A 17,324-nucleotide genomic window follows, 5' to 3' on the forward strand; every position below is an offset into this window, starting at 1 on the left:
CAGCATTAACGATTGTAGAACAGCAGCAGTACTTGTACCATGTCTGTCCATGGTCTAATAGATTCACTGTCAAATGGAGTTAACAGTAATTGATAAACCATCTGCTGTAACGCTGTTTTAAATGAATCTGGCAGGCAGGAGAAGGACTTGTCTTGAAGTTGTTGTCACAGTTTGAATCAGAATTATGCAATATGTAAAGCGTTGTGTATTATATATGGTTACTATATAAATTACATGCACTTTGTACTGTATTTACCAATTACAGGGTTTATGAATCCAACCTTGGACCCCGGGCTCCAGCTTGAATTGCACATACTGGACCACATTCAGAGTCTCTCGCAAGCGGCCCGATGGTTTGCGAACACGCATGTGCACGCTTCGTTCTCGAACTACTCTGTTTGAGCACAGCCCGCTCGCTCGCCCAGCAAAGACAGCCCAGTGTAATGAGTGACAGGAGATGCCGTTTGTGGGTGGTAACAGGAGCAGGCCACTAATAACAGGGGAGTGAAGGTGCGAACGCAGGCGTGCCAGAGTGTTTCAACGCTGTTTTAGAGGCGTGCATAATTAACAGGCAGCGTCCTAGTACACGTCACCAGTCTGTTTTTTACACTGAAGTCCTCGCAGTGCTTGCGGCAGGGTAAGGCAACCACAAGCGCTGCGATCGCTACCGATGGTGCTCGATGTACCAATGTTTTAATACACTTCCTGGAGATGACGGGCGCAAGTGGGCGTCTCAACATAGGCTAATGGGTGTCAGCATACACAGAGCGATCACTCGCACAGCCGAAGTGGGTGTGCTTATGCCTTGGCGAGCGATCGCTTCCCATGGCGTCACTTTGACAAATTTGCATACGCTGGATGCGAGCGAGCGGCCGCTTGCGAGAGACTCTGAATGAGGTCCACTGTATTATACAACTACCATCGTTAACATGATGTATATAAAAATCTTATTGCACAAAAGGGTTAACAAAATGCCATTCCTGCCCCCAAATCATTAGAACCCTGTCCCTGTGATTTTCACCCCAAGGCTCAGCCTTAACATAATACACAGATAGGGGCCTCTTACAAATCGCATCTGTTTGATCATTCAAAGCAACCACATAAGAGCTGTGCTTTAAAATAACAATCTGGGAAGCGCGGATGATAAAATCAGCCATCTTTATTCTGTGTGCCGCTGCTTAGCTGGGGTCGGCGTTATCGCCTGGTTTTATTATGCTCCCCGTTCCTCCACATTGGCGCATGGAAGCGGCAGCACTTGATCAGAGCTTGTATCATTTATTCTAATCTACACGACCTACCAAAGGCTCTGCCCAGCTCTGCGGGGACAGAGAGAGAGGGAGCCGGGACGGTCTCTGCCCCTTGTGTGTAAACATACAGGAAATCGAATCTCTTATATTTCCAAATGATAGTGAGAGATTATCTGATTTATGGATCTATATACGAGTATTAAACATAGAGAAGGAATGGATCACAATAGCAAAAAAATAATGAAAGGAAAAAAAAATGCTTCATGTTTTATTTTTGATTTTTTCTTAAAAGCAAATATTTTTTTTTGCAGTGATAAAGATTTTACATCTATACAAAAGAAATTGTCTGTTTGTAGAACTTCAGTTCCGCAGTAGATACGATCAGCTGCAGAGACTGGCCCACAAGTAAGGCGGTACGTTATCCTTACTGCTCCAGCTCAGTATTATAAGGACAGGTGGGTACAGGGGTGCAGAGATGGGATGTGGGGTGGCGGAAGGCTACTGATTACTCGGACCTGGGCTTGTTGAAAGGTGCCCAGGTCAGCTGCTGAGAGGGGCTGCGCAAAGTAGTTTGGACGGGGTGTGGTCATGCCTCCCCAATTTGACCATGCCCTCCCAATACCCGTGCCTCGCTCGGCTGTCGGCGGCCCCGGATGGGTATTGCTCTGCTGCTTTGTACATATTTTGTGTTTGTGTAAATGCTGTGACTTCAGCTATAAAAACAATAATGATATTTGTTGCAATGGGGTTGCATTATGTTATGGGAGGCAGTGACCTGACCTCTCTTGTGATGTGTGAGTGATCTCACCTGTGCACCTTGGGCCTGATTCACTACCGATCGCAACTGCGATTACTCACGCAATCGGCCGATTGTTGCGTTCTGCGCAGGTGTATGCCTCACAGTGCGCATACGCGAAGCAGCCACTACGATGGGGACTGCGATGGCAGTGATTACGCAGACCCATGGCAGAGTGATTGACAGGAAGTGCTGTTTGTGGGAGGTGACGGGGGGGTGGTGGGCCAAACACAGGCGTGCCAGTGCGTGTGAACGCCGTTGCAGGGGCGTGCATAAATTAGCCACTGTGATGCCATACACAGCTTGAGTACTCATAGCGTGCAATGAAGTTAGCAAATCCTGAGTAAGGTCAGAGCTTGTGCAAGCGTGTGTGAGGCTGCGTTGGTACTCACTGTTACCGATGGTTTCCCAGTCTTGCTAAATATTACGGTTGTGTGTAAGGTAAAGTGGGCGTCCTTATGTAGTGCTGCGATGGTATAGCGATCGCAATGGATTAGCATACTATCGCAGCCAGACTGCGTGCGTAATCGCTATTGCAATCGCAATCATTACTGAATCAGGCCCCTTGTCTTTTGTTGCCAAGGGCGGGTTTTACTAAGCATCACATCCGCAATGCAGTACATCCCGCCTCTCCTTGGGTACATACCCGCTAGAAAGAGCTCGGTGCTGGTTTTGGAATTTTCAGGGGACCCCTACTCGTTTTGTCCCCTGATTTTCCAAAACCAGGCCCGGCTCAGGAAAGCCCTGTGCTGGTTTTTAATATACAGGAGACCCCTACGCATTTTGTAACCTGTATTTTTAGAACCAGGACAGGCTTTAGAAAGCCCGGGGCTGGTTAGGGTTTTGGGGGGGGGACTGCAAGTCATTTTTAATTAACAAAACACATTTTACATAAGTACACACAGAAATATGCATGTATCTCATGGATATGTGCATGTTTCTGTGTTAATCTGACCTGCTCAGGATGTACTCGCCAGCCTGAAGCAGGTCTATTATTTGGGGACTTTTGGTAATCTTTTTTTGCGCGTCTAAAACAGACTCTATTACATTGGGCGAGTTGATTGTTTTCAATGTGAAAACATCTGGATGCGAGTTTGAGAATGGGGATTTTTAGTAACTCTGAAAAAAAGCGAGTTCTATTGAACTGATCCCTATTACATTGGAGAGTTGTGAAAAATTGCGAGTTTAGCACAAAACTCGCAATTTACCAAAACTGACACCCTATTACATTTGGCCCTACAAGTCCCAGCATGCCCTAACCGCCGGTCTTGCCACCTTGACAACAGCTGAAGAGCTGCAGATTCCCGCCTGTTGCTATGAATACATCGCTCATAGAAAGCTTCTACATTACAGCGGGAAGAGTTAAGTCTGTTTCCCCTCTTGGGGTCTAAATTTGCAATTTCAATCAATTTCCAGCTGACTAATTTTCTGTGTGAGTGATTCTTGGCTCTGGAGTGATGTTGAAGATAAAGTGTTGTGGAATTTGCTCGCTGATCATCCATCTATTTATCGGGGAGACGTCTCACATGTGAGCAGGCACAATGCAGGCTGAGCGATCATGAAACAACACGACACGCAGAACTGTGTGATCTGTAATGAGCAGTATTTATACACCGGGAATACTCGCTGGGGTCTGTTTCCCTGTAACCCCTCCATAACCGGAGGACGGATGCAGCGTCGCGACAGAACAGTTTTTACATCTTTGCACTTTTTTTCCACTAATACATTTCTTAAGTCTAAGGGCTCTATTTATTAACATTATTTTGACTAAAATAAAGTGAAAAAGGGTGTTTTACACCCTTTTCACATTATTTTAGTTTCACCTGTAGTTATTACAGGGCAATTGGAGTAGAATTAGTAAAATTCTACTCCAACCCCTAAGTATCACTTATTTTTAGTAAAGCAGATCGCATTTCCCATAATTGTAATGGGAAATGTGATCCGACCATAGTTACTAAAAATAAATTGTAAAAAAATACTGGGGGAAGCCCTGTGATAATAACGCCACCTGGAGGTGGCGTTATCCAGGGTCTCCCCCGGTTACCGGGCTCCCACTCTGCTCTAACGGGGAGAGCAGAGGCGGGAGCCGGTACCAGTAATCAGCTGTGTGGTCTAAACAGATCGCAAGCTGATTACTGTAAAAGAAAAAAAAAAAAAATGTAAACATTTTTTTTTTACTTACCTAAATCCAGGGACCGGTGATCGGGCCTCCGGTGATGGCTCCTCTCCGGTCAGCTGGTCTCCTATAGTGCCCTGCTGCCCGGTCATCAGGTGATCGGGCCCCAGTGCAGTATGGAAGATCACCTGATCGGGAAGCCCGGAGAAGATCACCGGATGCCAGGAGGATGCAGGTAAGGGTAATGAAGGGAGGGGGGGGTCGCGGGGGGCCGCGATCACGGGGGGCGGGGCTTAGCGTCGGTGGGGGGTAGCAGCGACGGTGGGTCGGCGCATGCGCGGGCTCTTAGTCGCTGTATTTTTTCCGAAAATACTGCGACTAGAGTGCGGATGGGATCCGCAGGGACAGAGCTTTATCGCAAGCTCTGTCCCTGCAAGGGATTTATAGTAAATCCCTGTGATATTGCCTGAATTCACAATGCAAATTCACTCGGTAATATCACACTACAATCCGCATTCAATTTGCGGATTGTAGTAAATAGAGCCCTAAGTAAGTTTTTATTGTTTTCTTATATGTCTTTGTGGGTGGGAAGTACTAAGGGCAGAAATGCAGTAACCCCCCCAAAAATGTCAATGGTCAATAAAATTATACCTTTAGATTTAGTAGTGCTTTCAACAAAATCAGTTTAAATATAAAAAAAATAAATGTTAAATAATTGGCGAACCGTACAGTATGAAATAATTATTTAATATATATTATATATATATCCAATAAATGATACAGGTATTATGAAAGGCGGCACTTACAGGACTTGTTTGATGCGTAGTGTGATGGAAACACCTACGAAAAAAAACACGTCATGCAGTTATCAACGTTTCAGTTAATAACAGGATAAAACATAGGCGCTGTAGTGCTGGTGGTTGCTCCTGGTAACTAGAGGAGTGCAGTTGCAGTCCAATCATGTACCTGCAATTTTTTTGTCCCCACAGTTAAATAAATATCCCACAGCAGCTGCAGCACTGGAGATAGGCTGCCATGTATGAGCGGTCATGTCTCTGACACTGCCCCTGGGGCTTATTGCTGCAATAATACCATATGGTATGGTATTATATGACATGGTATTATATGGTATTATGGGCCCGATTCAGAGTGGCTCGTGAGTGCAGAGCGCTCGCAAGCGGCTTGATGTTATAGCCCCGCGTGCGTGCTGCGTCCGGCGTGCACGTGCGTGAACCCCACAGAGCGACTGAAGTTCAGTCACTCCGGGGCTCGCAACAAGACGGGGCGGCTGTCGATGTTGATCGACAGCTCGCCCTGTTTTGTGGGCGGGTAGGGGGGGTGGCCGGACAAACGCAGGTGTTCCCTTAGGAACGCCTGGCGTTTGTAGGAGGGCATACTGACATCACTAGTGACATCACTAGTCACTAGTGACGTCAGTAGTGGACTTCCTGCTCTATTAGAGCAGGGAGTCCACTCGGGTTTGCGGCAGCTAGACCCTACACCAGGGTCTCATCGCAAGCCCGATGGTCGCGATAATCATGACGGTCTCCAGCTTGCTCGCACAAGCTGTGGGTCACCCACAACTTTGCGAGCGGCCTAGAGACAAAATAAAAAAAAATTAAAACAAAACGCCCACAGACCCTGCGAGCTGCCTGCGGCAGCGAGCGAGTCTGAGTCAGGGCCTATATACCATATCATAGTATGGTAATATAGCATATCATAGTATGATATGGTATTATTGCAGCAATAAGCCCCGTCATAGTGAGATTTTGTCCAGTTATAATTACAGGATTGCGCAGCTCAGCCCTTACCTTTGCGGTGCGGGTGGTGCGCCTGTGGCCGGGTCGGGAATCGCCGGGACAGAGGCAGTGGCTGGCAGAGGAGACTACTGAGGAGACTGAGATGGTGACGACGGGATCTCCGGTCCAGGACTCAAGTCTATGGGCAGGCGGCAGCGGCTGAGCTTCAAACACAGCAGGAGCTCTCAAGGCAAGTCCACGCCCAAACTGCCTGGCCTGGGCGGAGCTGCTGCTGCTCGCACATCATCAGCAGTTGGGACTGAAGGTGAGGTGAGTACTCGTCAACCGCGCACGGGGGTGAGGAGATCGGAATACAGTGCGCCGGCGGCCGGCTTTTAAAAATATAAAAAATTTACCAACTGCCCGCGGCTGCAGGGGGAGTGTTGGCGCGCCTCTAGAAGCTTCGAGCCCTTGGGCAATTGCCCAGCAAGCCCAATGGAAGAGATGGCCCAGCATCCCGCCCTGTATCTCGTTATTAATTCAATGTAATTTTTGTGATGTGCAGTATGTAATGTGTTGACATGGTCTGAATGTCCACAGTCGACATAGCGTTTTTACCATGTTAGAGCTATAATCACACCCCAAACCCTAAATCTAACCGTGACATGTACTCTCGACACATAATGAACATATTGACATTAGAGATGTGCGACGACCCTCGTGTTTTGGTTTTGGATCTGAATCTGGTTTTGGATTTTTTTCCTTGGTGTTTTGTTTTTCGGTTTTGGATCTGGATCTGGATTGTTTCTTAAAATATCATAAAAACAGCTAAAATCACATAAAATGGGCCTATTTTTGTTCCTACAGTATAATTAACCTCAATAACATTTATTTCCAGTAATTTCCAATCAATTTTGACCACGGCGCATGCGCAGAGGGGGTCCATCGACCCGCTTGTGGGCGCTGTGCGCTTCCGAGCGGGTCTGAATCAGGGCCCAGTTTTAAAGATCGCCATGCTTGAGCACAGGTGACTTATTTAGTACCTCAGTCAATTTGATTTAACCCATACTTGCCTACCCTCCCGATTTGGTCGGGAGCCTCCTGAAAATCGGGTGCCGCTCCTGACCTCCCGGGAAGGCAGGCAAGTCTCCCGGCGGCTGCAAACCCCTCCTGCCCCCCACCACAATTACAGTAAAATCCTCGGCAGCGGGGGGCCAAAGTGACGCGATCACGTGGCTCCACCCCCCGCCCCACCCGCATACTCTTTTAGTCTGGCCGGCCCCGCCCCGTTTGCTGGCCACGCCCCCCCAGTAAAGCCGATCTGGCTGCTCCCTCCCGGAAGGTGCAGCCAGATAGTCGGCAAGCATAATCTAACCATCTGGGTTTAAGCATGGATATCCTTTAAACCTGGAATGTAATGGCAGAGTTTGGGAACCTCTGTCAGGAGATAACAAACCTTTAATTATTATTATTATTATTGTTTGCTTACATCCAAAAGTCACTAATTGTATTTATTTCTTAAAGCGTTTCTTACAATGTCACTATATAAGTTGAGGGAGGGGCAGCCAAGTGGGGTAGCTGGCGCAGCATAGGGGAGTGGGGCCAGGGAAATCCCCCGACAGTGGAGGCTGAGCGCAGTAGTGCATTCGCATCATTTTGGACCCGCCCCCGCTACACAATGCAATGGGTTATGATGACGCGATTCAGCGCGTATCATGTCATCACCACCCCCCCTCGCTGTGGGGGTTTGTCCGGTAATTGCGGAGGTGTCCATGGGCTCGGCAGGAGGCTTGCCTACTTTTCTGGGGGGCTGGGAGCGCCATCAGATTTTCGGGAGACTCCCGGCCGACTTGGGAAAGAAGATTTTTATTGACATTTGCAAGTCTCCACGATAGCAGGAATATACTGTAGGTAGATTGTTTCAGCCTTCCAGTGTTAATAATGAGTAATTCACATTAGGACCCAAACGGATAAAACCCTGCGAGCTGCAGGCACTGGCGATAATGTCATGATTCAGCTGCTAGATTTAAAGCGGCAATAATTTAAAAGGCGACTAACCTGGTTTTGCCTGTTAAACCATCGCTTCTTTAAATCTAGCGGCTAAATTGCTGAAATTACGTCGGTACCAGCAGTTTGGTGGCTGCTACTTTTGGGCCCACACCTCTATAAATATCTGTGAATTTCACGGAAATCCACGAGCCAGGATAGCCTGGATGAGAAATGCAGCTGAGATAACAAACATATATTATTATTATCTATAGACAGCAATGTAACAGAGCCTTTCGTGACACTGGGCCTGATTCAGACCCGCTCATGAGCGTGTCGATGTTTAGCCACTGCGCATGCACACGCCGGAGCTGGCTCCGAAGTGCGCATGCGCGAGACCTGGCTAGTGACGGGCACTTCGTCGCTACGGGTCTCGCACCAAAGCGGGGCAGCTATCGATTTTGATTGACAGCTTGCCCCGTTTTGGAGGTGGGCAGGAGGGGTGGCTTGACAAATAGAGGCGTTCCCGTTTGGTGGCGGCCCCACTGACATCATGAGGGGATTGTGGGAACGAGACCCTACCACAAGGGTCAAGACCATCACGACCATCACCTGGCCGCTCACAATAGCTGTGGCTGGTCACAAAAAAAAAAGCCCTGATTCAGAGCGAGCGCTCTGAAAGAGCATCCGGCTCTGAATCAGGCCCACTGAGCCCGCTCTGTTCGTGACCGTGGCATACTGCGCTGCGCATGTACGTGGCTTTATTTGGAGGAAGAAGCTGCTTGGAGGGCACCTCAGGACAGGCCCTTGCTCAGTAGCCAGAAGCATACCCAGAATGACAGATTTCTCCCTCCTAACTGCCATTTCTCAAACACAGCCTGTGACATGGCAGTTAGGAGCTGATTGGCTGGTACCTTATCACCGTTCTCTTTATCTCCTAACACAGCTTAGTAAATAGATCCCATACTCGTATACTATATACATATAATTGTCAATGAATTCTATTCACATTACAACATTACTGTATACAATTAAGATACACAATTTGTTCTAATCAGCTTATAAGCTCTTTGCATACCTTCCTCTAGGCCTGATTTTGGAAGGACGGTCACAGTTTGTGGAGCCTGATAGCAGAGGGGCCACATGCAAGTGGGGGAGCTGATTGGTTGTTTTGGGAAACTTCCCCACTTTATCTCTCTCCAGGGCTTGATACATCTCCCCTATATTAGTTATAATAATGTGCAGTTCTGCTGTATTAGACACAGAGCCTTGTGGCATGTCCACTAATCTACTTCAATCACAATCAACACAATTATTGTGGATGAAAAGTTTTCACTTACCCCAATTGGATTATTGATCTGTATTGCCATCTGCATAGAAGAGCATTAGATCATCCACCTACTGTCAGTTGTGTCTCAGGTCGATACGGAATGATCAGAATGAATGATTGGACGTGTGTGGCCAGTGAAATATCAACGTTAAAATCAGAGGCTTTGGTTATTACAGGATTACAAACATATTCGTAGGCTAACCATTCCTTTCGTGGCATCTCTGTAATAAACTGGCGCCAAACTCTGATGGTGAGAGTAACTATATAGCGAGTTAGTAACTGATGGTGAGAGTAACCATATAGCGAGTTAGTAACTGATGGTGAGAGTAACCATATAGCGAGTTAGTAACTGATGGTGAGAGTAGCCATATAGCGAGTTAGTAACTGATGGTGAGCGTAACCATATAGAGAGTTAGTAACTGATGGTGAGAGTAGCCATATAGCGGGTTAGTAACTGATGGTGACAGTAGCCATATAGCGAGTTAGTAACTGATGGTGAGAGTAACCATATAGCGGGTTAGTAACTGATGGTGAGAGTAACCATATAGCGGGTTAGTAACTGATGGTGAGAGTAACCATATAGCGGGTTAGTAACTGATGGTGAGAGTAATCATATAGCGGGTTAGTAACTGATGGTGAGAGTAACCATATAGCGAGTTAGTAACTGATGGTGAGAGTAACCATATAGCGGGCTAGTAACTGATGGTGAGAGTAACCATATAGCGAGTTAGTAAGTGATGGTGAGAGTAATCATATAGCGGGTTAGTAACTGATGGTGAGAGTAACCATATAGCGGGTTAGTAACTGATGGTGAGAGTAATCATATAGCGGGTTAGTAACTGATGGTGAGAGTAACCATATAGCGGGTTAGTAACTGATGGTGAGAGTAACCATATAGCGGGTTAGTAACTGATGGTGAGAGTAATCATATAGCGAGTTAGTAACTGATGGTGAGAGTAGCCATATAGCGGGTAAGTAACTGATGGTGAGAGTAACCATATAGCGGGTTAGTAACTGATAGTGAGGGTAACCATATAGCGAGTTAGTAACTGATGGTGAGAGTAGCCATATAGCGGATTAGTAACTGATGGTGAGAGTAACCATATAGCAGGTTAGTAACTGATGGTGAGAGTAGCCATATAGTGGGTTAGCAACTGATGGTGAGAGTAACCATATAGCGGGTAAGTAACTGATGGTGAGAGTAACCATATAGCGGGTTAGTAACTGATGGTGAGAGTAATCATATAGCGGGTTAGTAACTGATGGTGAGAGTAGCCATATAGCGGGTTAGTAACTGATGGTGAGAGTAATCATACAGCGGGTTAGTAACTGATGATGAGAGTAGCCATATAGCGGGTTAGTAACTGATGGTGAGAGTAACCATATAGCGGGTTAGTAACTGATGGTGAGAGTAGCCATATAGCGGGTTAGTAACTGATGGTGAGAGTAATCATATAGCGGGTTAGTAACTGATGGTGAGAGTAGCCATATAGCGGGTTAGTAACTGATGGTGAGAGTAATCATACAGCGGGTTAGTAACTGATGATGAGAGTAGCCATATAGCGGGTTAGTAACTGATGGTGAGAGTAACCATATAGCGGGTTAGTAACTGATGGTGAGAGTAGCCATATAGCGGGTTAGTAACTGATGGTGAGAGTAACCATATAGCGGGTTAGTAACTGATGGTGAGAGTAGCCATATAGCGGGTTAGTAACTGATGGTGACAGTAGCCATATAGCGGGTTAGTAACTGATGGTGAGAGTAGCCATATAGCGGGTAAGTAACTGATGGTGAGAGTAACCATATAGCGGGTTAGTAACTGATGGTGAGAGTAATCATATAGTGGGTTAGTAACTGATGGTGAGAGTAGCCATATAGCGGGTTAGTAACTGATGGTGAGAGTAATCATATAGCGGGTTAGTAACTGATGGTGAGAGTAACCATATAGCGGGTTACCAACTTAAGGTTGAGAGTAACCATATAGCTGGTTAGTATCTGATGGTGATAGTAACCATATAGCGGGTAAGTAACTCTTATAGTGAGAGTAACCATATAGCGGATTAGTAACTGATGGTGAGAGTAGCCATATAGCGGGTTAGTAACTGATGGTGAGAGTAACCATATAGCGGGTTAGTAACTGATGGTGAGAGTAACCATATAGCGGGTTAGTAACTGATGGTGAGAGTAATCATATAGCGGGTTAGTAACTGATGGTGAGAGTAACCATATAGCGGGTTAGTAACTGATGGTGAGAGTAATCATATAGCGGGTTAGTAACTGATGGTGAGAGTAACCATATAGTGGGTTAGTAACTGATGGTGAGAGTAACCATATAGCGAGTTAGTAACTGATGGTGAGAGTAGCCATATAGCGGGTTAGTAACTGATGGTGAGAGTAACCATATTACAGGTTAGTAACTGATGGTGAGAGTAACCATATAGCGGGTTAGTAACTGATGGTGAGAGTAACCATATAGCGGGTTAGTAACTGATGGTGAGAGTAACCATATAGCGGGTTAGTAACTGATGGTGAGAGTAATCATATTGCGGGTTAGTAACTGATGGTGAGAGTAATCATATAGCGGGTTAGTAACTGATGGTGAGAGTAATCATATAGCGGGTTAGTAACTGATGGTGAGAGTAACCATATAGCGGGTTAGTAACTGATGGTGAGAGTAACCATATAGCGGGTTAGTAACTGATGGTGAGAGTAATCATACAGCGGGTTAGTAACTGATGGTGAGAGTAATCATACAGCGGGTTAGTAACTGATGATGAGAGTAATCATATAGCGGGTGAGTAACTGATGGTGAGAGTAATCATATAGCGGGTTAGTAACTGATGGTGAGAGTAATCATATAGCGGGTTAGTAACTGATGGTGAGAGTAATCATATAGCGGGTTAGTAACTGATGGTGAGAGTAATCATATAGCGGGTTAGTAACTGATGGTGAGAGTAATCATATAGCGGGTTAGTAACTGATGGTGAGAGTAACCATAGAGCGGGTTAGTAACTGATGGTGAGAGTAACCATATAGCGGGTTAGTAACTGATGGTGAGAGTAACCATATAGCGGGTTAGTAACTGATGGTGAGAGTAATCATATAGCGGGTTAGTAACTGATGGTGAGAGTAACCATATTGGGCCTGATTCAGACCCACTCGCGAGCGGCTGTCCGCTCGCAAGTGGGTCGATGTTATGGACTGAGCATGCGCACGACAGAGGGAGCACCGTCGTGCGCATGCGCCAGACGCGACGAGCGAAGGAAAGTCCTTCGCTCTTTGAGTCCGATCAAAGGGGGCGTGCTGTCAATGTTGATTGACAGCACGCCCCCTTTGGTGGGCGTGCCGGGGGCGTGCCTCCCTGACGGGGGCGTTCCCACGGGAACGCCTCCCGTCAGAAGCCGGCCCACTGACATCACTAGTGATGTCAGTGGGAGTGATTTTGGCTCTGATAGAGCCAAAATCACTCCGGAGCTTGCGGTTGAAAACCTCAACCGCAGGCTCCGGCTCGCAATTTCGATGGTCGCGATGGTCGAGACCATCGCGGCCATCACAATGCACGCTCGTATAGCCTGTGGGTGTGGAGGACGCTCCATGAAAATGGAGCCCGGCCCTCATTCAGAGCGTGCGCTCTGCTCAGAGCGTACGGCTCTGAATGAGGGCCATAGTGCGTTAGTAACTGTCCGGCGGTCATTCCTACCGATCCCACTTACAGATGTGTTCACATACATCTATCCTCAGCGCGCTTACAAGTCGCGCTACTCATAAGCCGGGCGTCTTTTCGTGTGATTTTTTTTTCCTTCAAATGCCTCTTTTTGGCACTGTGATGCGAATAGGTAGCACAAGCAGCTTCTGCTGTATAAAATGATGCAGCATTCCTATGTTCTCTTACCCTTATGTATGTATGTATGTATGTATGTATGTCTTTTATGTATGTATGTATGTATTTTATGTATGTATGTATGTATGTATGTATGTATGTCTTTTATGTATGTATGTATGTATTTTATGTATGTATGTATGTATGTATGTATGTATGTCTTTTATGTATGTATGTATGTATTTTATGTATGTATGTATGTATGTATGTATGTATGTCTTTTATGTATGTATGAATGTCTTTTACAACCCAGTATAATGTTAATTCAGATTGTGAAGCGCAACGGAATTTGTTGCGCTATATAAGAAACTGTTAATAAATAAATAATAAATATTCTGTGAGCAACACAAAACATAGGCAACTGCTGCGTATAATTTTCAACAGCAGAAGCTGCTTGTGCTATTACGCATTTGAAGGCAAAAAAGATGCCCTGCGCTACAGAGTCACGCCACGGCATGTATGACTTCGCCATCGGCCAATGCTGACCATGATCACTTTCATGACTCCGCTTTCTTCCAGCCTGGTGGCAGAGCCTCAGGTATCTCACAGCCCCCAAACGATCTCCATCCAGCACAGAAAGCTCTGCCATGCTTTGGTTCTCTATGTAACAGGAGAGAAGTGTCTGCATGTGCCTAACCCCAGGCTTATAGTGGCCACAGACTTGAGGTGTCATTTATGGTTAAGTATGTTCAGATGTCAAACTCGAAAAAAGGTGTTTTATTTGAGACTTCTATCTGGGTTCATTTTACCGTCTTTTGCAGCCGATGTGTACCGTATTTTGGCCGCGATGACAAATTTGAATCCTTAGTAAATTTCCAGGCAAAAGGCTGCCGAGTTGGACCGATGGTCTGTTTGTCTGAAAACATGTTACCGTCCGAGTTTCAGATGTTCTCAACCAATTTTTCCGGTTAGAATGGGACAAACTCGGACGATTTTAGCATTTAGTAAATTGCGAATATGCATTTAACGTGCGATTTATCCGCATTCGAATTCATTAGAGCTTAGTAAATTTACCCCTCAGAGTTCACATAGTCCTATCTCAGAGTAGCCAGGGCTTTGGTTCTTTTCCCCATTCATGTTGCAGTATAGTGTCCCTGTTACAGCTGCTCTGTGATGACAATCTGGTCACAGCTCCCTGGCACCGCACACAAATACGCTAGTACAGGTCGTCTTTGGGAAAAACACCTTGAAGCGCCAGGAAGCGCTGGCTGTCCTATTCTGTGCGCCGTTCCTGGAAGAATGAAATGATCGCTACTCTCTCTTCCCCGTACGCTTTGTGAAATGTTATTTTTATCTCTGCAAGTCACTGGTCTCGGCTGAGTGGAGCAGGAACAGCTGGGCGAAGGATCTGCTGAGGTACAAGTTCCCCTGTTATGCTCATAATTAGGAGTGTGAGAAGTGTCAGAGCGATTATCCGGCTCACAACTCCAATCCTGGGCACTCCGCTCTTCAATACCATTAGTTTTCTCCGGGTTTCCAATCTGCGGCCTGGGCAAGGCTGCCGGGAATGTGCCCAGTGCCGAGTCTTACCAGTCCATCACATTCAGTGATCAAGGCCTGTGATAGTGACTGTACTGCGCTTCTTCTATCATAGGAAGATTCATCATTTCAGAGCCCCGAGGCCTGAATCTCACCCGGACGCAGATTCTTAAATAGCGCACTTTAGCAAACTGCGCAGAAGTGAATTTACGCATTCTTCCATATCTCCGGCAGATTCTGAATCAGAGAGATCTCATCCGTCTCCGTTTATGGGGTATTAACTTGGCGGCAGCACTGCGGTCGTACGCAACAGATCTGACTGGTAGAAGCGTCATGGGCATGTAGCTATGTCTAGGAAAGGAGCTGCTGCTGGTGCATGTTGGTGACGCAAGGCTGAGTGGATTGGGACATGACTGGATTATTACAGTAGCAGAAGACGATTTGGGCACCCTTTTTAGGCATTTGCAGGCAGCCCACTATATTCACCACAACGACCACCAATAGGGGAATCGGTATGAAATACTGCCGGCCACATGTCCGGCGGTTCGATTCCCGGCAGCACCTGGCCGACAACAACAGTGTTCCCGGCAGCGTAAGCCCGACAGCGCTGGAAAACCCGATCATGGATAGGTAAGTACTAACTAACCTAACCCCCTAACCCTCCTAAGGGGTGCCTAACCCTAACCTCCCCCCCCAAGTGCCTAACCCTAATCCCCCCTCTAAGTGCCTAACCCCCCCCTTCCCCGCTGCCTAACCCTAAGTCCCCCCTCTAAGTGCCTAACCCTCCCACCCCCTATCCTAACTCTAACCCTCCTGGGGGGTGCCTAATCCTAAATCCCCCCCCGGGTGCCCTAAACCTAACCCTCTCCCCCGCGGCTGTCCGCTCGTGGCGCCTGGCATCCCTTCGATCGGGATGCCGGTTTCCCGGTGTCGGGGAAATGTCAGGCGTCTACATCTAGACGCCCGGCATTTCATCCCTCGCCGGGATATGACAGTCGGGAAGCCGGCTGCTGGTATTAAGGCAGCCGGCTTCCCAATTGTATACCCCAATAGGTGACTCCTCTACCTGAGATCCCCAGTTACTCAATCACAGATCCCACTCATCGCTGAGGAAGAGGAGGAGGAGCGGAGTCTGAGATGAGGAGAGAGTCACAATGCACTGGGTGGGAGATGCGGACTGAGGACCTGATTCGAACCCGCTCGCTAGGCTGCGTTCGCACATAGCTGCCGATGTTTGCAATGTGCCCATGCGTATGAGTCGCAGTGTGAGAACTAGTCCATGTGATCGGGAAGCGTTCGTTTGCTGTGCATAGAGACTTCGCTAGAATGAGTGACAGGACGAGCCGTTTATGGGCGGTGACACGGGATGGTCGATGAAAACGCAGGTGCCTCTGAGCGTCCTAACGGCGTTTTTCAGAGGCGTGCATAATTAAGACGGAGCGTCATAGTACACGTCACATGGATGAATTACACACAGCCGCACTGGCAGTGCTTGCGTAGGGTATAGTCAGCCACAAGTGCGTATGGCTCCGATGTTATCGATGTTATCGATTGTTGCATACACTTCCTGGAGATGACGTGTGTTACTATGGGAAAGTACATACATACCGCGATCACACGCCAAGAAATAGTGGGCGTGCTAATGTCTTGCTAGCGATCGCGGGATTTGCATACTTTGGCTGCATGCGAACGCATCTAGCTGGCGGGTTTGAATCGGGCCCTGAGTGTGACCCCGGATTACACAGGACCCACAACCTATTTACAGCTCTTCCTGCTCTCAGTTGACGCTGAGCCATGGCTGTCTCATCTAGTGAAGTGATAAGCTGTGTTCCCTTCAATACTGTTTCAGCCCACACAGTAACAGATGCACTTATCAAACATTAGTATAAATTTACATTAATTAAACAAATGGCAAGATTTTTTATGTTGCAAATGAAAAATGAATATTTTGTATTCTATAATATAAACTATCCCAGATGGTGGGTACAAAAAGTATGCTAATATGATAAAGATGAAGGGTTAGGTCTCATCTCCTGATATACTCTGTGCTGCTGGATGACCCTGCTCCTTCCACTATATGACTCTGTCACATGCAGCCCTGTCCTCACTGACACAACACTCATCTCCTGATATACTCTGTGCTGCTGGGGACCCTGCTCTTCCCACTACATGACTCTTAGTCTGTGCATTACTGCTGTGACCATTCCCCTCCTCACATCATGTCACTGCCCCTGTCACATGCAGCCCTGTCCTCACTAACACATCACTTATCTCCTGATATACTCTGTGCAGCTGGGGCCCCTGCTCCTTCCACTATATAACTCTCAGTCTGTGTCCTCCTGCTGCCTCCATTCCCCTCCTCACATCATGTCACTGCCTCTGTCATATGCAGCCCTGTCCTCACTAACACATCACTCATCTCCTGATATACTCTGTGCTGCTGGGGACCCTGCTCCTCCCACTATATATCTCTCAGTCTGTGGCCTCCTGATGCCTCCATTCCCCTCCTCGCATCCTGTCACTGCCCCTGTCACACTGTGTGAGTGATTGTGTATTTCACCTCCTTGTTCTCCTTCTTCCAGCTATACAGCTCCATGGACTTTGGAAGGAGATGGCACCTGATGCACGAGAGGATAACACCTAACAGATTCTATTGGTAAGTCATTATCAACTTTTTTAATCTTAACCTGTACCAACATACGTGTACTTCAAAGTATTGTAATACAATTATAATAAACCCCATTGTGTGGC

At 47.0% G+C, this 17,324-nt stretch overlaps 1 protein-coding gene across 2 annotated transcripts in view; it reads left to right on the forward strand.

Annotated features, from left to right (window-relative positions):
- SORCS3 (sortilin related VPS10 domain containing receptor 3) overlaps positions 1-17,324 on the forward strand; it is a 648,995-nt gene that overhangs the window by 80,319 nt on the left and 551,352 nt on the right. For both annotated transcript variants that reach the window (XM_088447257.1, XM_088447258.1), the window contains exon 2: positions 17,156-17,229. In XM_088447257.1, coding sequence (XP_088303383.1) covers positions 17,156-17,229 — 74 coding nt within the window. The remainder of the gene's footprint in view (positions 1-17,155; positions 17,230-17,324) is intronic.

The sequence above is a fragment of the Taudactylus pleione genome, unplaced genomic scaffold (assembly GCF_031769625.1).
Source record: "Taudactylus pleione unplaced genomic scaffold, aTauple2 ptg000425l, whole genome shotgun sequence".
NCBI lineage: Eukaryota > Metazoa > Chordata > Amphibia > Anura > Myobatrachidae > Taudactylus > Taudactylus pleione.